We start from the raw sequence: 20,607 nt of genomic DNA on the forward strand, positions 1-20,607 counted from the left end.
ACCCTACGATCGGCTGTCAATGTGCTTCATTTGACAGTTTTCCGCACTAAATTCACCAGTACTCGTGTTTATACGGCGACGACACTATGTAGGCTTTACCAGTTTGTTTTCTGAATAACAATAAAAATGCCTAATACAAACAGTTTGAAATCGCTCATAAGCTTGATAGGAAGTGAAGAAAATTATTCTTGCAACGGTATGTATCAACGGAATAGATTCATTAAGAGATATTGCAACAACTTACAATTCTTTTAGGGAAAAATCGAAGAAGCAAAAAAAATAATGTAATGAAAGTAATGAAAAACGATTAGAATTTGTAAAAATGTTTTCAATATAATATTGGTTTTTTCCTTGTGTCCCATAGTTTCGATTCGCGCCGAATTGGATACAGCAGCCCTGAATGAGTTGAGTAATTTACAAAAATCACGAACACCGGAAGAATGTGGGACATACCAGAAAATTCTCTACGAAGATAACCAGTGTCCGAGACCAAACACGGGTGAACCATCAAACTGGACCTATGCAACTACCATATTCGAGATTCTGTTACAAATCTGTGATGAGCTTGAGAGCAACGATGACTTTCCGATCTCGGTGAACGAAGCGAAAAAAGTTCACATTGGTATTCGAAAGTCCATCGAATATGGTTTGAAACCATTTCTGTTGGGAGTTGCAAGTCCGATCGATTTTCGTTTGCCGTTCATTGTTGCAAGTACCAAGGTTTTGTTGAAAATTGCGAATAACAAATTTTTCCCATTGATTTGTACCCGAAGTGATCAACACCTTTTATACACCGATGTACTTAGTAGCATATTTATGATTATTTTCCACGCTGAATCCGAAATAAAGTCTCAATTTGAGCAACATCTGGTGTCCGTTCAGACACAAATTCCACAGGCTGATTACTTCAAAATTTTGTTTTTGATTCAAGGCAGTGGCCAGAATCGACAGGAATTATCGATTCAACAAATCACTCTCAAACAACTTATGCAAACACTACATCGTCCTGGTAGTTTTAGTGCTTTGTGTGAAGCTTTGTTACCGTCAATCACTAGTTTGGATCAGGATGAGGAAATCGCAAAAAAACGATTACATTGTTGTGCTGTTATTTCATCGATAGTAGCAAAACGAGGGCATAAAAAGCAGTTCTATCATCAAATCATTGACGAAATTCATGAGCACTTACTTAGCTTTATACGAAGTAACAAATCACATCAACTTTACTATACTGACGTTGGTGTTCAGTGTTTGAGTAAATTGTACTCACTTCAGCTTGGATTTATTTGCCGCCACATCACGGATATTCTACTTCGGACGCTCAATAATTTGGCAGATCCAAATGATTTGATAGCTGGCGCTATTCTTTGTGAGGCGAATGAATTTATTGAAGCCGTTCATTTGTTGCATTTAACTTTTTGCGCTTCAGGACCTTCCGATGATACACTGCCGTCCGAAATTTTAAAGCCATACATGCCGATGCTGTTCCAAATTCATCATTTATTAAGTGAATCATCGAATAGATTGCTGAAACACGATATACTTGCTGTAATTGTTCGGTGTTTATCTAACCGAGAAAAACTTGAACTCTGCCAAATTGTTGAATGGATTTTGTACGAAGAATATAATAATTCCTCAAAATGTCTTCATCGGCGAGTCAACATCAAACGTGCCAACAATGAACAATGTGAAAGTATTACCTTCAACATTGCTGCTATCGAAGTAGAAAATGATTCAACGGACGATGATGACTTCAATATCAACTCATTTCTACAGCCATCAATTTCTCTGGTGAATGTATTGAAACAATGTAATCACAACACATTAATCTACAACGTTTTCTTACATTTACTTCAAATGTTCTCTGATAATTGGGGTACATCCAGGAAAATCGAACAACTGTCCAGCAGCAGTGAATTACTTGGCTCTGAATGTGAACTGAAAAAAGCAATTGAAATGAAATTTAAAAGGAAATATTCAGTTATTCATGCACTAAATGAATTAATTCTATTCAAACCATTTCATGGACAGTTTGCGGAAAATCAGCAGGACATTGTTTCAATGCTTGACAAAATGCTTAATCAACAAATCGAACAGATTAAAGCTGCATTGGAATCGAATCAAGAGTTGATGGCAGAAGACTTCGAAGAAATTTTGGTTGTTATTCTGTCCATTGTGGGAGATTTTATGCAACGCATACAAAATGAAGAACTGAAAACAAGATTGGAAACAACGCTTGGAAAATTGCGGACACATCTACGTGGCGATGAAATGAAAACAGTTATGGGAAAGTTGGATATTGTGCTAGGTGCACCCACTAAATTTAAAGATAACTCCAAATTCCTGGAGGCAATGGCAATCTTAAGTGAAACTCATTCAGAACCTTACACCAAAGTCTATGGAGTAATGAATTTAATAAAATTGATAAATGAAAGAGATGAAGAAACTTGCTTGAACGCACACATCATTCTTGCCCTGGCAATGAAGCTGCTTAAAGAAGAAGATAGCTACATATTTCTCAATTGCATTAAACTACTGATTACGCTGGTTGAGATATTGGAGGAAACCGTTTTGGAGACGTTGATAGCTGAGTATCATTTCGATATTGATGCTGATGCAGGCGATATAGATTTTAAGTTGAAAATTGGCGAAACCGTAGTGAAGGTCACACAAGGTCTTGGAGAAATGTGCTATAAATACAAGTCCATATTGATCAACTGCTATTTGAGGGGTGCCTATAATCCAAATGATGAATTTCGTACATCAAATATGTCAAACTTAGGTGTTATCATGCGCATTTTATCTTATCAAGTTCATCACTTCTTCCAGGAGGTAATTATTCAATAATCGATCAATAAAATATTTACATAGCAAACAACTTAATAATATACTTCTTTATTGCAGGTGATGTTACTTATTCAAAACACTGTACAGTTTGATAAGTATTTACCAACACGGCGAGCAGCAGCTCTAGTCCTCACTGATCTACTAAACGGCATGCAGAATTTAGAACAATACCAAGACTATTTACTTCCAATTTACCGCATATTAAAAAATATAGCAGAAAATGATGCCGATTTGCATATACAAATACACGCTCGAAATGGCCTAGATGCTCTAAGTAATAAAATCAAAGAGGCCTTGACCGCTGAATCCAAAATGGAAAAAGAAATTCGTATTTTTGGCGTGAAAAATGATGATGAGCCCTTCAAATATAAATAAAAAATGCAATGCATTTCAATTTGTCACACATTTTTATTACGTCTTTTTTATTTGATTGCACATTAAGGCGAGAGAATTTGCCATGGAAGAGTCAGTTAAATTTTTTGAAATATTACAATAAGCTTAAAATAAATTCGTTACATTACTTTATACAGTTTTGTAAATATATTCAAGTTGGTTGAGCAAAAAATAGATAAAATGTGCTATCTACAATATCTACATAGTTCGAACATTTAGTTGTTATTTGTGCAATATAATTTAAAAAGATTTTTCAGGTAGTGGGCTTAAGACACTCGGATTGAGTCTAAAAATGCAAATCAAATAATGACACAAGCTAGATTTTTCCTGGAGTTCACGTTTTACATCAATTAATTCAATCTTGAACTGCTTTTTCTTCTATTTCTTCTTTGTCTCCCTTGTTTTTTTTTTTCATAAGAAGAAGAGGGAACATTCCGATCAAGCAACCAATTGTGATTCCAACGACGCGACCCTGTATTAAAAACCAAACAGCAATGCATTAATAACAATGTTCTGTTCTTCTCTTAGTTATTGTTTAATCCTACCATACTTCCAGCTCTCTGAGTAATTGGCATATTTTGTTGCGTTGGTGTTAGATCGGGTGCAACAATTCCGATGAATGTACAAAATTGTTCCACATAACTAGCCAGACCCAAACCAAATATGTCACTGATTGTATTTCCCAAAGCAGCTGCCGCCATTGTGCTGATTGCCATGTATACACCAATTGAACTCTCTATGTAGTCGCCAGCGATAATCATGAAGAAATTGTCTAGAAACCCGAAACCAACAAATGGCACTCCGTTCACCACAAAAGCTACAAAATAAAAATGAAAAAAAAAAATCAATACTTTGTTGACATTAACATTGATACAAAGTGCCCTTACTTTTGAATAAAGCATCCTTTGATGGCGTTATAGCAGCTTCTGCTAACTTTTTTTTAATCCAATCATCAGGCATAGCACAATACGATCCAGTAGGATCTACAGCCCCTAGCTGCTCATTGCTGCGACGTCCGAATTTCAAGCGCCAATTAGACGAAGCAAGTTGTCCTGACACCAAAAATTAAAACAAATACATTAGATACATTTACTATTAAACAACATTTACAAGCAATCAGCTGATCATGTTTTCATTTTAACTGCTCAAGTAAATCGCCCAATAGCAAGCACAATGCGTGCGTGTACTAAATACTTTTAATGTGTATTTTCACAATGTGTACATAAAACACGTTCACATCGACGAAAGACATTATTTTTAGATATTCGCCGTAGTCTAAGTACTAGAGAAATCAGACCAAAAAATTACCTTGAAACTTCGATTTAATTTTGTCAGAATTGTATTTGTTCAATGCTTTCAACAAGGATGCCCTGTCATTTTCGCTCAATTTATGTATCATATCGTATGCATGATACTCCGTTAATGTATCGTATTCACCAATGTTTGGTGTCTGATTTGATGCTAATGATGTTTTTCCCGTATGTTTTACGGCTGAACACATGAAAAAACGATAAGCGTTGCATGTTGTTTGTATATCTTTTACGTGACTGATAACAGAACGATTTGACAGTGTTTGAAGCGATACAGTAACGTGTGAATCAATTGCTGCAACTGTTAAATTCGATTTTGTTAAATATTGCGTTAGCTTCGATAAATTTCGTATTCCGAACATTTCTTTTTTTTATTATCACGTTGTATAATTACTGCCAAATCAATTTTTATTCCCAAAATCACAAAAAAATGGAATGATTTACAAATCACGTATTTTATCTATTCTTCATTCACTCGCGTACCGTACCACTCAGAATTGGTTTGCGTTGGTTTGTTTCGGTTTATAGCATGGCTTTGCTTTGCCTCAACGTTACTTGGTATAATCTAAACATTCACGCACCTAAACAAATACTAATTCATTCGGCGAAACACGTTTGTGATCATTTTGCGATAGAATTAAATACGTTCTTTACGTCATGCTCTTGCAATGTATATGATGAAAATCGACTGAATTGATTACGAGTTGCAGAGCATAGAGCTTTGGAATATTGACAGAACCAACCAATTAACATGCTATATATGTCAAACGTTAGAAATATCAAAGTGATGTTTTTATTGGTTCAATGGTCCAATTGATTTGAATTTTTATTTACAGAATCATTATTTTATTATGTTGCATTTTATCTTTCAGATTAAAGTTAAATCAAAATGGCTATACAACTATAAAAGGAAACAAATATTTCTATTCGAAAGCTTTTTCTTGAATTCGAATTTTTCGAAATGTCAAAATAACTTGGTTGCTCAAATTGCTCAGTTTCGACATAAATGAGTAATGGTTGCCGTGAAGTATATACGGAATCAGTTCTATTCATATGGTTTGGCTTTCTGAACAAGAGCGTGTTATTGACGTCGACGACATCAAAAATCTTGTAATTCTTTAATTTTTCTTTTTGTTTTTATTTTTGTTTCAAATTGTAAACATAACTATCGGGTGTGTTGTGTGTATTAGGCAAATAAACATCAAATATAAACAATAAAAGTGGAAATAGAAGAAACGGGGCTGTGATCACCGAGATCAAATACGTATTTTGTGAAGAAATGTCGAAACTTCGGCGCAACAACATCTGCTCCTCTCCTAGAAAGAGGAATAAGGTCAGCAGCGATGGAATTAGTGATATTTCGACGAATGGGAGACTGAAGCTAAATAAGAGCAAGGTAATTTTAAATAACACCTTCGAAAATATCAAATCATATTTCTTTTGATTCAATTGAAAAATATCTTCATTTGCTTTCAAATTTTAAATTCATTCATTATCACGCCTCAAATGATTTGGAACACTTGTTCAATAGCGTGTTGAGCAGAATAAAACACTTTTTGGTTTATTGTTATGTGTATCATATCTTTCTCTAGTTTTCAGCATTATTTCCTCTTTTAGAAGTATCAATGAAGTTAGTGCTTACAGTAAATGCTATTGCTGTTGTTGTTGTTATCAGTATAGTAACTTTCTATCACATAGTTGAATGTTTTTGATTCATTCAACCAATATAATTCATGATATTCAATGACCTCTGTGGTGTTATCTCTAATTTAATTTTGAGATAGTGACTTTAAACCTCTATTGCAGTTTCGATAATGAAAAATTTTGTGTTTGGTTTACAGCTTATGTCGCACGGTGAATTCTTGAACCGCATCCAAAAATCTCTTTACTATAGCAGTAGTAAAGCTAAAATGTCGATCCCATTATCAGATTATATAGCGGATATGTTTTCTGACACTCACAACGGCTACTCGCTGAATCGTTTAAACTACTCAACTGTGGGTAACTTACGCTCTACACCATGCTCACTAATTTTGGCTATGATCTACTTGGAACGTTTGAAAGATGTTGACCCAGCATATATCAAACATGTTACACCGACTGAATTATTTTTGGTTTCAATGGTATGATGCACACAATTTTTATCATATGAGAATATCCTCATTTTCTTTTGTATTTTTCCTCCTGCAGATGGTAGCCACCAAATTCTATAGTGGACATGATGATGAAGCTCCGTATGTAAATTGGTCTGAATGCATAAACACTACTCCAGATAATTTGCTCCAAATGGAAATATGTTTTCTAAATGCTATCGACTGGAAGGTGTACGTATCGAATGAAGAGTTTTTTGAAAAAGTTAAAACACTAGAAATAGCATTAGCTCGACTACAGGGAATGAAGCGTGGGTTTTATACGTACTTAGAATTGACCAAAATGATACCATCTGTTCAAATAGCCAAACAATTCATACAGTCGATTTTAGTTTTGAGTCTAAGTTATACGGTACTTGTTGCAACGATGGTGACAAGCGTATTTTTAGTTAGCCAAATACCAGGCACATATTTGAATGCAACATCACGGACCACCGAAACTCAATCATCAACCCAGTTATCTTCAGGAAATTCCAGTTCCCAGCAACAAATCGAAACTAACGAAGTCACGAACATGTTTCCGACGACAAGTGAATTAATTGAATCTACCAGTGACTTAGACGTATTATTAAACTTAGCTTTAGATAGACTGAACGAAACGTCCGAATTAGTAAAAACAACAGAACAGCCAAATGCGACAACACGGACACCCTCCTTGTATGCCATGTGGTATTCATTGAAATTGCCTGTGATGTGGGATACCAACTTTTTCTGTAATTCCTCTGCGAGGGCTCATCCATTTTCCTCTCAACCGAATTCGGATCGCTTTGAATTTGGTTTCAATGGTATCATTCAGCATAAAAAAAGTGCTGGTTTTTAAATTGTAAAAAACTGTCTGTAATTTAATAATAATTTATTTTCTCCGAACTAATGTTTCAAAATTAATTTCATCTTCCTGGAAAAAATAATGTTGTAAAAATTTTCGAAATAAAGACAAAACAAAATCATCTGATTAAAAAGAAGTTTTATTTCATCTTAATTCATTCCATTTTAAATGGTCCAAGCATTTCTGTTGTTATAGTCCCATTTTGAGTGACTTTTCATTGAGCATAACATTTTCCATCAAATTGAATTTAGTTAGAATAATTTTAGTTTTCCAATTAAATAAATGATCTAAAATCTACCGTATAAACTTGTGATGTAACATTTTTTTAAATTGGTTCATGATCTTAGATCTGAATACGACTTGCATTTATTGTAAAATGTTTCAAAATGTTAAGAATTTATCTCACAGAATTACCTGCGCCAAAAAAATGCGCGTACATTTCAAGATTGACTATTCGATTCAATCTTAATCAATACAAATACAAATACAAATACAAATACAGATTTAATTAAAAAAAATCACTTAAACACTAAATCATTTTTTAAAAATATTGCGCTTTGCATCGGAGTCTATCTTTTCATCAAAGTCGGTTCACTGGTAACATATACAGCTATGAACTAGATTTTGAATGGGAAAAGTGCTCGTGTTCACCAATTCATGTCAACAGTATGTTGTTCAGCTATAGGTTGCCTGGAAATGAAGGCAGGAGAGACAGATAAAGAGAAGAAGTTCCAAATAAAATGTATCGATAAGTTTATTTCAAATTGTCGATTATACATGCTTACGGTAATTTTCGTGAGAGAACCATTTTTTGAACTGGTTGCATTTCCATTTGCATCGATGCGTTTGAATCTTCAGAGATTGTTCTATGCAACGGCGGATGGAGTGGTCTCTGTCGATGGGAATAATGCCAGGGTGAGTTGGGTGCATCACGCTGATATGCTCGGTTGTCAATGCCATTGCTGGCTGTACTTCCATTCATATCTCTCGTCTTTGATGATAGACGCCTCAATATCTTATGGCCCAAGCTTTCATCTAATGCGCGACTATTCCGCTTTTGATACCGCACATCATGCGATTCCTCAAGTATAACATGTCGATCGTATGGCGTATCAAAGTATACTTCGACAATTGTGGAGAATGTGTGCGGCCAAACCAAATCAATCACTGATATCACAATACCAACGAACAAACACAAAATTCCCGCAACCAAGATCAACCAAAAACACCAGCCATAATGGAACGTTAAACGTCCACCTTCCATAATGATTACGAGCTGCGGTTTTGGTACCAACCATGAATAACCTAAATTTGTACTAACTAATAATAATCCGGTAACAACTTTACAGTACGCTCCATATCGAGGCACGGCCACCAACAATAGATTCATCAGAAGCCATGATGCAAATGAAGCCCACAACATTATGCTGGCAAAATAACCAGCTGCTCTATATTGGCCACCCCATGCAAAACCCTCTCGTCCCAAACTGAAATACTCTGCAACTGTCAAAATAGGATAAGGCAAACCACGCTTTAATGCCATGTGATACGAATTTTGCATGTCATGTGCTGCATCCCAACGAAATTGCTCATTAAAATCAATATCGCGGATCGTCCAATTTCCAACTGGTAGCGCTACATATTATAGAAGAACGGAAAAGTTTAAATATATAAGAAAAAACACACACATATGGCATTCAAATACCTTTCAAGGTAACGTTCAAATGCATCAATCCAATGTAGGCTCCAATCATTCCGGGTATTTTTTCCCGTGAAAATGATCGATATGGTGCCACGATGTGTGTTGATGAAACATGCCATGCTGATCCTAGACGTGTGACTATGTGTGAATGAATCAGTATAAAATCTCAATAAATTTTAAAAGATTGCGTAACTAATTTTAACTATCGGAACACAGATTGACTCACCCAAAATGACTAGACCGACAAACAAACTTAGGGTAACCGTTAAAAATGTTGAAAATCTCTGCAATACAGATGAAAAAAGCATCGAGAAGATAAAAAAGAATATATTTTAACAGAATCAAAAATAAAAGCTAAAAATGAAACTGGTTTTTATACAAATACCAAGAAAACGGTTTGAAAACAACAACAAACCGTTTCTGATATTATAATACTTACTTGTTTTCTAACACCCGGGAATATAATGATAAATGCAAAAAAAAATGTTGCAAAGAGAATGCATACGGCCACCATGGAGACATCATACGTGACTGATGTTCGATTTGATATCGTGTAGAGTGTGGGTCCATCGCTGCTGTGAAATAAATCGTACCATCCCATTCTCTCTTTTTCAGCCTATGCTATTTGTTGTGTACCAAGAATCCTTTCTGTTCAAAAGCGAAAGTAAACCGAAAATAATAATAACAACACTGTCAATATATTGCAAGAAAAAAAGAAGTAATCACTTTCTCTTCTCTTATGCATAAAATAATTTCATGATCATGAAACGGTATTCGAAATATCACGGTAATGTCTGTTATACAATTGCAAAAATGAAAAATAAAAACACAACGTCCGAACCAAAGTGTTACTGCATCAATCAAAGCTCGAATTGGAAATGAAAATGAAATCGGATTTGCGTACAACGCACGCCAACTAACACAGGTAGGACTGTTTCGATGCTTACGACCGTAATGTGGAGCAATTTTTGTGTTTGCTGCTTTAATCTACTCTGATAAATGAAATAGCTTCCAAGTAATTTCCGTTTGCAACTACTGATGTCTACAAGTGCAAGCTGAACGACATGACAATCGATGTACGACTATACAAAATAATAACAATTGTCACGTTTTTGCATGCAACACACAGTTTCATAATATTTGTTTCGGGCATTGCATTTCACGAATATCTGAAATTTTCTTTGACGTAATCGCACATTTTGGCGAACTAATCGAAATTAATTATGGGTTTGATTTCATGAGAATGTTTGATAAATTGTATTGAAGGAACAACGCAAAACACGAATATAATTGGAAACTTTAGATTTATATATGAAAGTCAGACGCTTAATTAATTGCTTCCGTAAATTTATTTCGTGGATAAAGGCAACAACATTTAATGTGCAACAAAGAAACGTTCTCAAAATGAAAAGTGTGAATACGCAAGTAACGAACGGCAGTATAGTCTCGGTACACACTGTGAGATTTCAACGAATACTGGTTTGAGATCCAATTAAAAAGTTCTTTAACGAATACAATATGATGAATGTCGATGTATGTTCATATCGTGGAATATTCATGCACGATCACATCAACTTGAAGTGGTGAATTAACAAATTATAATCATTATAGCATCGATAAATTTAAAACATTTGAACATTCTGTTGCTGATCGCATTGTTGTTAATAAGAGACCAATTCATAAAAACGTTCTTCAAAGAGTCATTTCAAAGTTCATGCAAACTGAACAGATAATAGAGTTTCATTGAGACCATCGGCCAATTACATTTCTGTTTGGCACACTGAACCAAATGTGCAAAGATTTAATCAGCATGCTAAAAAGCGAGGATGCCAGAAATAATTGGGAATCGCCTAAAAAAATTATAACTTTTATTGTCCATTATAAGAAATGATCATATGTACAAGGTAGGAAGCATGACGCAGAGAAAAAAAACAAACGTTCATCGAATCACGTAGAGAAAAGTACAAATGGTAAACCAGCTAGAAGCCATCGCTTATATTTTTTCCTTTTTTTTGTTGATTTGCGTTAAGTCAATGTGCCGAATGAATGAAAAAAACTTTGGCATCGCTATTTTCAAGTTCACCATCAATTTAGTTTTCAGTTTCAAGAAATCAAATGACTTAATGACCACATAACCAAATCGATACCATTCGGAAGTAAACGAATGAATTTACAATTCCGAATAATATTGCGTATTTGAATAAATAGCAGTTTTTTTTCTCATCAATTTCCAGACAAGGCAGGCGTGTAGACATAGCCAGATGAGGCATTGCATTTTCGATCTGTCCTCTAGGTTGATATATTTTTATTTTATATATCTGTTACTATATTCGTTGCTGATCACAACAGTAGCGATCCGCATCCGATTTTGTGTATTTCAAGCTAGTTTTGCTATTTATTTTAAGTAAATTAAACTTTGTAAAACGTTTTTGCACGGTCGTTTTTTGTGGTTTAATGTCAATGCTAAATTAACATTGCTAAGCGTTTGAACGTTTATATATATATATGTATGTATATATATATAGTGACAAATCAATATAAATTGAACGCGAAAATAAAACCGTGTATTCGAAAAATGTAATTTCCTGCTGTGTTCAATACACTTTGGGGACACTTGCAAAACGGATGAATTATTTCTATAGATATTATTTCGATTGCCTTCAATGTTGAGTTAGCAACAATTACATCGTGTGATATAATTTATATTATATACACTACCGTGCAAAAGTTTGGAACCACTAGGTATTTTTCATACAAATTGACCATTTTTGGTGGACTCATTAACATATTTCGGAAACACCTGCACTCTTGATATTTTGTGCATAGTTTCTACAACGGTTCAATAGTAAATCACAGAGGTTTCATCAAAAAATATTCACGAATTTAAAAAAAATATCAATTTGAATTTGATCTGTTTTAATTTTCATACAAATTTGATCATTTTTCACACAGTACAAATTCAAATCGCTATATTTTTGAAATTCATGAAATTTTTTTGATGAAACCTCTGTGATTTACTATTGAAACGTTGTAGAAACTATGCATAAAATATCAAGAGTGCAGGTGTTTCCGAAATATGTTAATGAGTCCACCAAAAATGGTCAATTTGTATGAAAAATACCTAGTGGTTCCAAACTTTTGCACGGTAGTGTATATATAATTTATGCCAGAATATTATAAATGGATTACTTCATGCTTTCGCGAACTCGCAACTTATTGATTTTGCTATCGTTCACGTTTGGAACAGTAGATGATCCCAAGGAAATGATACGATCATTCCAATTATCATGGTTTTGCATTGCAAAACTAATGCATCTACCAACATACTATTTTGAACTATTTATTTTGATGTTCAACTCAAGTGTGCGGTTACGAGTTACGAATCAATGTCAAATATTTTGTAATTCTAACCACTTGGACCCGCCATTATTGTTATGATAATAACTCAAATTATCACCTATTTTTTCTTATTTATCTGTAGCGCAATTCATGTTAATGAAATTACGCAAAAAATATATGCATACAGTGAGAAGAAGAAACGGAAAAATGGTATATGATGAAATTGCCTTACCATGCATCGGATGAGGTAAAATAGTAGTAGCGAACCTTACAACTGGAAACAAAATAATAAAAAAGAGGCAAGTTCGTAATATTTATTATTTAGCTTAAATATTTTCGGTGTGATATTTAATCGGTGACACGAATATCTCCTTTTAAGTTGCAATATGATTTAAGCTTCATGCAAACAACACCAATTTGCCACTTTGTGTCATTGTTGAACACAAAATATTAGTTTTACGAAAACACATACGCGCCTAATGTATGATCTTAAATGATTTTCAATGAATAAAATTACTATACTATACTATAAAACCATAAATAATTAGAATTATTATTCCGCTTTTTTTTCTTGATCCACGGTTATTGTATGACACAATGTGTTAGGCAATATTCTAATATTGACTGTGATTGAAATGAATGGATTCACTATAAGTATTTTTTTTTCACCGTGAAAAATGTACAATTGTACAAACTCTCAAACTCAAATCAATAAATCAACCGATTAACTTTGAAAAACTTCATTCTTCCATGTTTGATGGAATTTTATGCGATAATAGGAAAGACCCTCACTTCAAATCACGGCACATAATTAGCTAAAACTTAAAATTATTACGAAACACTATACGCTCAAGTTGCAACAACAACAAAACGTTGCAATGCAATTGAACAATTGATTTGACCATTGAAATTGTCGCTTGAAATCCAATTAAACATTTTAACGAGTAGAAAATCCAAACGGAACTACATTAAATATACAAAACTTTTTTGAAACAATGTTTGTCTCTCTTACTTCGAAACGTACACACTTACATTGAGAAGCAAATAAATGACAATCAACAGAAATGAGCAAATCACAAATAGTCAAACTGCATTTTCATTGCACCGATGTCGACGTGTTTGGTTGATGTCAATGTAATGTCCCTCTGTATTGTTATTTTTCTGGTTATGATGATTTATATTTGCGTCTTTTTACTCTCGCTCTCGCATTCATGCACCAGACAAATTCACTTTTTTTGGGTTCCGTTGGAACGATTGCACAGTACACACACAACACAAACAAGTCTTTTTTTATTATCACCACACTCACAAAATCACTAACAACAACAAGTGAACACTTTTGATTGTTGTGGTTTCTTTTGACCTGGTGCTTTTGTTTTATTTGCTTGCCCGCTCATCATTAGTTCTGTTATTGTTAATGTAAATGTCGAATTTTTTTCTTGCTACTTGTTATTTCATCTGTCTGTGCTATACCTTGGAATTTGAATGTTTCTGTGGCTCTTTACACTTTCCTCAATTTTATTTTGATATTTTTTGTGGATTTCACATAAATATCAACAGTAAAATGGTAGATAAAAATTAGTTGCTTGGAGAGAACGAATCATGTTTTCATAATTATGTGGAGTATCGTAAAAATTGCGTTAATTTACAAACAGAGTCTCTTGAATTGTTTGGATTTGATAATTTGTATGGTGATGATGATGATCTTTTGCACACCTTCACCTCTGTTTCATAATCATTGAGAAACGGAGAATATTTTTCCTCGTTTCATACTTTGGGTCGCATTCAAGTAATAGCTCAATTCCGACGGCATCGATTTACAGCAATAATACTTGTGTATTTTCTTTATGTAATTTTGCCCGCATTCGATTTCACTTCACAAACTGAATTTCAAATAAAACCAAATATGTATGAAAGTACTTTGAGAAGAGACGAACACCGTTTGTATATCGAGGTGGAAGAGCACGAAAACAACCGTTTTGCCAAACGAGACGTGTATAACTGAGTTTATGTGTACCTTTATTTGTTTAATACAGTTACAAATACCTCTTCCCAATTTTATACGAAAAATACAGAGAAACAAAATGAAAAAGTGGGAAGTTGTATTTGTGAGTTTTACTTGCAACGTTGATGTGTGTCTGCACTCTTTTCGCTTATAAGATCCATTATTGACTCACTGTTAGGTATGGATATTGTATTCACAACGAAACTAAAAATGAACACAAACGATGAATGTATGTGTTGAAGATGAATGTAGATGTTTCAAATTATCTAGAAAAATAGTGGTGATGAGCAGCGTATCAGTGTATTCTTCAGATGTTGAATTTATCTACTTATTTTTCATTTCGCGATCAGTGAATGCAGATGTGTGAATAGAGATTTTGTGTGACGATGATAGGAAATTTAGTATTAATGTGTGTGACAACCGTGGATGATTCGATAAATTTTGGGGGAAAAAGACTTTGGTCGAGCACAAACCTGTTTGCTTTGACTGGGGAAAACGATGGTACAATCACAAAAGCCTTTATTACATTCGAAATATTTTTCGTTCAAAACTAACATATTCATAAAAAAACATGCATGGCAATTATAAAGCGGGGTAATCACGTTCTCGCTATCTGTTCATTCAACGTTAGTCGTTAATAATCCGTGAAAAAAATGCAAGATAAACGAATCCGATTAAGTCTCACGAACCAAGCGATTTACGTCAATTGTATTTTATACATTAATAGAAGCGCAACAATATTCTGACGTTGTAAATCTTCGGCTATTGGACAAAGACCGCAAGTCTTTTAGCTTATGTTGCATACACTTAATGGTGCGCATATTATATTTTATTCGGAGGTCAATCACATTATAGTGCCACTGACCATTAGAACGATTTCTAGAAAAAATTTAAATTCTGCGATTTTAGCTCGGACAATGAAGCGATTTCAGTTACGACATGATCCATGAATCAATTCTCATACGAAATTCAGAAATTGCAAGAAACAAATGACTTTTTGAACTTGAAAATTACTATTTGCGTGAAATAAATCGGCCATTCCACACGAAATCAGGGAAGAGTTGTAATGTGAGGTCGCCGAATTGGCTGAAAATTGGCTTGGAGTCTTGTTTTCGATAAAAAAAGAGAAAACCAAAATCTTAGGCCTGTAATAGGCCCACATTTCTGAGTTCACCCAGTGTAAATTTTGCGGAAAATTGAAAAAATCGAAAAAAAAGGTTTGCGCCAACTGAAATCTAACTGTGAAGTAGTTGACACATTGCCAAACCTATGGTACCGATTTTTCAGCGTTTTTGTGGGAAAAATGGTCGAAAATGGCCTCTTACGACATTTTGATATGAGAAAACTGCTATTTTTTCGTCAAAACACATGAAAAACGATCTTTTTTACATCGGTTTACCTATAAATTTGATCCGAAACTGACTTTTCTTCATAGAACAAACGAATGGTCGAAATCTGCTTACAAAATCGCATTTGTGGCATAGAAAACCCACCTACAATGGCTGTCATGATTCTATTTCCACGTAATTCTTGACGGAAAATCGAATGAGACTTATCTCAATCCTGTCTGATGGGTCTAAAAGGTCGAAAAATGACCCTGCTTCAGAGGATGTTTTCAACTCGCGATAAAAACACTTTTTTGCTTCAAAAATTCCCTATTCTGCATTCAACCGTGAATGGCTTCTATTTTCCAGCGAAACAAATGAAAATATACCAATTTGCTTACCATTTTTGTCTCAATTCAGCGTCTTATATGTAAAATCGGTTTGGCAATGTGTCGACTACTTCACAGTTAGATTTCAACTTTGACATTTCGCTGCATTGTTTGTTATTGAAAATTAGATTCACAGTGTTAGTCAATTGGCTCTTGGTAAATTTATTTATTTACACACGAAATCTAGGTTATTTATTGATAAATTGTGAAAAATTATTTCATTTTAGATCCTGAAGATGGCTTTTGATAAGCCGAAATATATCGATCAAATGGAATCATAAAATTTTTTTTGCTTTTTCATTCGGAACAAGAAGGAGGCAATACAAAAAGTCACACACTTTGTGTGAATTTAAAAAAAAAAAAAAAAAAGTTAGATTTCAGTTGGCGCAAACCTTTTTTTTCGATTTTTTTCAATTTTCCGCAAAATTTACACTGGGTTAACTCAGCAATGTGGGCCTATTACAGGCCTGAGATTTTGGTTTTCTCTTTTTCTATTGAAAACAAGACTCCAAGCCAATTTTCAGCCAATTCGGCGACCTCACATTACAACTCTTCCCTGATTTCGTGTGGAATGGCCGAAATATAAAAAAAATACTTCGAGGCGGAATCAAAACCAACTAATGAATTAAGATCGAAATCAGAGGTCTAGCTTGCGTTAATTAAAGTCTTTATGTATTCAATAGCTTCATTCGGCGCCGAGAATACAACGGATTTACTCTATAGTTCACCTTTTATGGAATCTGTGCGAAATTTATTGCGCACACAAAATGTGGACGTCTGTTGAATAATGTGATATGACATGAACCAAGTCACGCCAATTTCTTCATTGGCAAGAATAGCTAATATATACATTTCCGAAGCGGTCACATTTTACAAATATTAAAACGATCACACAAAACCATTCAGCAATGCAAACATCATTTATGCCGCGGTTTATACATGATGACGATAACTTTGCTTCAATTACGTCACAGTAGCTAAATCGTGATAAGAAAATTCGCTATTTTCTTTTTTCTTTGCTGTCATAGATTTAATTGTAATATATAAACTTGAATTATTTCAAAGAAAACGTTTTTTTTTCTTAGTCACGGATCTCTTAACGTAAGCTATTCGCATATTTCGCAGATGTGACACATAACTCAAATACAAAAACGAACACGAATACGAATAGTCATCGCATCACATTCAATAAACTTGATGATGATGTGAGATGAGTGGTATAACTTCTTTTGGCAAGACAGCCCACTGAAACTACTATACTTGCGCAACCAAGATGTCAAAGACAAAAACGTATGAAATTCACAGAGATCGTGTTCTCATGAACACCTATTGTGATTGTGTGTGTTCATTTTAAGTTTAGTAATAGTCGATTTTGTTGATCTGAAGTCCAACAAAGAACTCTGAGTAGTTGTTAAAAAACGACAAAATTTATTTGTACCGCAAAGTCTAATACATGGAAAGATTTTATTTTAATTTAATCATAGATTGAAAAAATCTTTCCAAAGAACTCAGAGTTTATTGAATAAATATAAACTTTATTCATGTAATAAATTTGACATTTCATTTTTTTTACAATTTCAATCTTTTTGCATTTGATTCTTCTCTTGAAAAATCAGTTGACGATTTTTTTTTGCCCATTGACTTTGATTTGACCGTTGCCGAGATGTTGTCCTGCAACTGCGTGAAGAAAGTTTTCGATGATTTTAAGGCTTTGTTCTCGTCATTGGCTGTATGCTTGCCCTGGAATGAATGAAAACGGAGCAATTAACATTAATGATAAAACAATTTAAAAAATGATCTTAATTAACATATTAATGATTAAAGATTTTTAAATACAAAATGTAGATTTTGTATACACATATGGCAATTTCTATGATTATCTAGTTCTTTTCTATGCATTTTAATGCGATTTATAATTGTTTTTACTGTTTCTTTGTTTTTGTCAAATCAATTGAGCAATATGGGATATAGCACTATATTGTTAGAGGTGTTTATATGAGGTGAGTATATTTATTTATAATTTCGTGTGGAATTGTAGTAGTATAGTATTTTTTACACAAGCCCAACGAATACTGAATCCCCTACAGGTGATTGACCTCGAACGATTTCACTTTTCGTGCATCAAATCAAACTCCACGACAATAATAAACACTATTAAAAACGAACAAAGAATGCCAGATTCTGTGGATGTACTCTGCACTCAGCTGTGTGACAATAAATAATAATGATTCACTGTCAATGCCATAAATTACCTTAATGACATTCCTGCTTTTGGTCACTTGGTTCATTAATTGCTGTTGTTTCTCCTTCGATGTGACCTTGATGCCCAACTTTTCCTTCTCCTCTACTTGCTTATCGTTCCGTTGTTTGATAACTTTTTGCTTCAGTTTCTTCTTACGACGTTCACGTTTTTTATCTGTGGCAGTTCTTTCCGTCTTTCCGATTTCGTCACCAACAGGTCGCGCCCGAACCTCTTCTGGCGCAAGCAATGTTGCATCACTCACTGCTACAGGTGCCACCTCTTCCATTTCTATCGCCGGTATGTTGGTTATAATTTTTGCTTCGGCTGCTACCGGTTTCGATGTGAAGTGGAAATTTGATAAAGCATCTAATTTGACAAACAAGTCTTTCATCGCTCTTCTTATTCCAGTATGTTCGGCTGGTTCATCCGGCTTCGATGCATCATCCACATTATTTAGTTTATGAACTTTTTCTAAATATTCTTTTTCATAAATCTGTGCAAGTGACTCTTTACTTTTTTCTTGCTGCAAAACTAAATTTTTGCGGAAGTCTTGTTGATCATTGATCGGTTTAATTTTTCTTTCGACATCGTCCCAAGCTTTTGACTTGATGCGACGTTTTATTATGTCTTCTAAGCACAGAGTCGTCTCTTCCGTGATTAATGGCGGTGGACGGGCAACTGAATCGAATTCTAATACTTCTTCAAGCAATGAATTTTTCGGTCTCGTCGATGAAGTTATTTCACCCTTAAGTTGCCATGGTTTTTCAGCTAGCGCTTTTTCCTCTAGCGCTTCAATTCGTTTCTTGAGACGCTGCTGCCGTAAGTCATACTCAGATTTTTCGACTTGGTCATCTTCATCACTTTCATCGGACCCAGAATCTCCTTCTTGTTCGCTATTTTCTGCCTCACTGTCATCCAGCCCTAAATCTTCTTTCATTTCCTGCTTCTTGCGAAGATTTTTTGCTTCTTTTTCGGCTCTTCTGCGTTGCCTGATCTGTTCTAGTGTTTCGGTTGGTTCCACATCAAAAAAGTCGGCGAACATCATATCTTTTTCTTTTTTTCCGTCCTCAACATCACTATCTTCGCTGCCAGATAACGAATCGAAATAGTCGATTTCATCGTCTGACTCATTTTGGTCATTAGCATTACGCTTGCCATTAAGTCGATCAAGCTCTTTTTTATCCTCGCCATCTAAAAAAGCTTGCATTTCACTCAAATTGAAAAATCGATCGTCGACAATTGATGTTTCTTTGCCTTTCGACACCTTGCATTTGTCTTTTCGGTCGACGTCACTATCGACCACATAATTTTCGTCGTTTTCACTGGCTTCTTGGTCATCTTCATCGCCTTCTTCGTCATCTGACCGCTCCAAATCATGGCTTGTCTGAGCATTATCTTCTCTGCTAGAAACTTCATCATCGCTTAACGCGTTCCCATTTTCTTCTGGTGATTCCACCTCTTGTTCTTGTCCTGCATACTTGGTTTTCAGCATCAATTTATTTTCATTTAACGACAGCAGCCGGCAAGTTTCTGTCATGCATTTCTCCCAAAATGAGCCATTTTGCATTTCTAGTTGTTGCCATATTTGCTCTTCATCCATGTGTTCAACAAATATTTCGGACGGCAAACTATTGGACTCAAAATGTGATCCCGATGTTTTTGCATAATCAAATAATGATTTTAGCAACAAACGATTCTTTTCGGCAAAATCTTTCTGCTCCCTGAAAGTGAATATTCATGTTGATTTGTATGAAAATGTGAACATCAACTATGTCATTTCATAAAATTAACTTACTTTAGGTAGTCAATTGGAGATTTTGTAGTCTTTTCGAAAATTTGGAGCGCTTGCTGCAACGGGTCTTTTATTTTATTACCTTTTTTCACCATTTTTTTTATCAATTTGTTTGACCAGCGTACGAATAAAACTTTTTTTTTACTCAGATCAAACCATGAGTATTTTGATGTCACATAGCACGTTGTAGGTTGACAGTTTTGTCGAAAACCTTCCGATAGGGGCTAATGCAAATTTGACAGTTTGTTTTGAATGTTTTTGATACAAATACTGTGTTGTTTCGTATGAGA

At 34.4% G+C, this 20,607-nt stretch overlaps 5 protein-coding genes across 11 annotated transcripts; 2 read left to right on the top strand and 3 right to left on the bottom strand.

Moving 5' to 3' along the window:
- The first annotated feature begins 32 nt into the window (after window positions 1-32).
- Window positions 33-3,259, top strand: LOC129568651 (transport and Golgi organization protein 6). Its single transcript, XM_055446817.1, has 3 exons — window positions 33-196; window positions 365-2,829; window positions 2,902-3,259. The coding sequence occupies exons 1-3, from the start codon at window positions 127-129 to the stop codon at window positions 3,217-3,219; spliced, it is 2,853 nt and encodes a 950-aa protein (XP_055302792.1). The 5' UTR covers window positions 33-126; the 3' UTR covers window positions 3,220-3,259.
- On the bottom strand, window positions 3,233-4,909 carry LOC129568663 (transmembrane protein 65). The gene is made up of 4 exons (XM_055446846.1): window positions 4,546-4,909; window positions 4,125-4,289; window positions 3,783-4,054; window positions 3,233-3,709 (listed from the first exon to the last, which is right to left on the bottom strand). The coding sequence occupies exons 1-4, from the start codon at window positions 4,907-4,909 to the stop codon at window positions 3,593-3,595; spliced, it is 918 nt and encodes a 305-aa protein (XP_055302821.1). The 3' UTR covers window positions 3,233-3,592.
- An 898-nt stretch (window positions 4,910-5,807) lies between these two features.
- LOC129568660 (protein CNPPD1) lies at window positions 5,808-7,659 on the top strand. The gene is made up of 3 exons (XM_055446840.1): window positions 5,808-5,943; window positions 6,389-6,670; window positions 6,738-7,659. The coding sequence occupies exons 1-3, from the start codon at window positions 5,827-5,829 to the stop codon at window positions 7,515-7,517; spliced, it is 1,179 nt and encodes a 392-aa protein (XP_055302815.1). The 5' UTR covers window positions 5,808-5,826; the 3' UTR covers window positions 7,518-7,659.
- LOC129568659 (dual oxidase maturation factor 1) lies at window positions 7,645-14,946 on the bottom strand. Of its 7 annotated transcripts, none has more exons than XM_055446832.1 (7): window positions 13,597-14,946; window positions 12,797-12,838; window positions 9,665-9,873; window positions 9,452-9,509; window positions 9,229-9,363; window positions 8,309-9,158; window positions 7,645-8,213 (listed from the first exon to the last, which is right to left on the bottom strand). In XM_055446832.1, the coding sequence occupies exons 3-7, from the start codon at window positions 9,824-9,826 to the stop codon at window positions 8,171-8,173; spliced, it is 1,248 nt and encodes a 415-aa protein (XP_055302807.1). In that variant the 5' UTR covers window positions 9,827-9,873; window positions 12,797-12,838; window positions 13,597-14,946; the 3' UTR covers window positions 7,645-8,170. The 7 variants fall into 7 exon arrangements, with proteins under 7 accessions (XP_055302807.1, XP_055302809.1, XP_055302808.1 ...); XM_055446834.1 differs by having other exon boundaries at window positions 13,589-14,572; XM_055446833.1 differs by lacking the exon at window positions 12,797-12,838 and having other exon boundaries at window positions 13,597-14,572.
- Window positions 14,947-17,797: 2,851 nt separating this feature from the next.
- On the bottom strand, window positions 17,798-20,532 carry LOC129568655 (U3 small nucleolar ribonucleoprotein protein MPP10). The gene is made up of 2 exons (XM_055446826.1): window positions 20,321-20,532; window positions 17,798-20,246 (listed from the first exon to the last, which is right to left on the bottom strand). The coding sequence occupies exons 1-2, from the start codon at window positions 20,410-20,412 to the stop codon at window positions 18,410-18,412; spliced, it is 1,929 nt and encodes a 642-aa protein (XP_055302801.1). The 5' UTR covers window positions 20,413-20,532; the 3' UTR covers window positions 17,798-18,409.
- Window positions 20,533-20,607: the final 75 nt, after the last annotated feature.

The sequence above is a fragment of the Sitodiplosis mosellana genome, unplaced genomic scaffold (assembly GCF_009176505.1).
Source record: "Sitodiplosis mosellana isolate CC-2019 unplaced genomic scaffold, AAFC_SMos_1.0 Smas_scaffold_21, whole genome shotgun sequence".
Classification (NCBI taxonomy): Eukaryota; Metazoa; Arthropoda; class Insecta; order Diptera; family Cecidomyiidae; genus Sitodiplosis; species Sitodiplosis mosellana.

What these genes read in the sequence shown, in the direction of transcription:
- LOC129568651 (XM_055446817.1), top strand. Translation starts at nt 127, where the DNA reads ATGCCTAATACAAACAGTTTGAAATCGCTCATAAGCTTGATAGGAAGT. An exon ending in AGAAAATTATTCTTGCAACG is followed by an intron (nt 197 to 364) that starts GTATGTATCAAC and finishes TGTGTCCCATAG; the next exon opens with TTTCGATTCGCGCCGAATTG. An exon ending in TTCATCACTTCTTCCAGGAG is followed by an intron (nt 2,830 to 2,901) that starts GTAATTATTCAA and finishes TCTTTATTGCAG; the next exon opens with GTGATGTTACTTATTCAAAA.
- LOC129568663 (XM_055446846.1), bottom strand. Translation starts at nt 4,909, where the DNA reads ATGTTCGGAATACGAAATTTATCGAAGCTAACGCAATATTTAACAAAA. An exon ending in AATTAAATCGAAGTTTCAAG is followed by an intron (nt 4,290 to 4,545) that starts GTAATTTTTTGG and finishes TTTTGGTGTCAG; the next exon opens with GACAACTTGCTTCGTCTAAT. An exon ending in CTCAGAGAGCTGGAAGTATG is followed by an intron (nt 3,710 to 3,782) that starts GTAGGATTAAAC and finishes TTTTTAATACAG; the next exon opens with GGTCGCGTCGTTGGAATCAC.
- LOC129568660 (XM_055446840.1), top strand. Translation starts at nt 5,827, where the DNA reads ATGTCGAAACTTCGGCGCAACAACATCTGCTCCTCTCCTAGAAAGAGG. An exon ending in TGAAGCTAAATAAGAGCAAG is followed by an intron (nt 5,944 to 6,388) that starts GTAATTTTAAAT and finishes TTTGGTTTACAG; the next exon opens with CTTATGTCGCACGGTGAATT. An exon ending in AATTATTTTTGGTTTCAATG is followed by an intron (nt 6,671 to 6,737) that starts GTATGATGCACA and finishes TTCCTCCTGCAG; the next exon opens with ATGGTAGCCACCAAATTCTA.
- LOC129568659 (XM_055446832.1), bottom strand. Translation starts at nt 9,826, where the DNA reads ATGGGATGGTACGATTTATTTCACAGCAGCGATGGACCCACACTCTAC. An exon ending in TGTCGGTCTAGTCATTTTGG is followed by an intron (nt 9,364 to 9,451) that starts GTGAGTCAATCT and finishes ATTCACACATAG; the next exon opens with TCACACGTCTAGGATCAGCA. An exon ending in GTTCTCTCACGAAAATTACC is followed by an intron (nt 8,214 to 8,308) that starts GTAAGCATGTAT and finishes CTTCATTTCCAG; the next exon opens with GCAACCTATAGCTGAACAAC.
- LOC129568655 (XM_055446826.1), bottom strand. Translation starts at nt 20,412, where the DNA reads ATGGTGAAAAAAGGTAATAAAATAAAAGACCCGTTGCAGCAAGCGCTC. An exon ending in TCTCCAATTGACTACCTAAA is followed by an intron (nt 20,247 to 20,320) that starts GTAAGTTAATTT and finishes ATTCACTTTCAG; the next exon opens with GGAGCAGAAAGATTTTGCCG.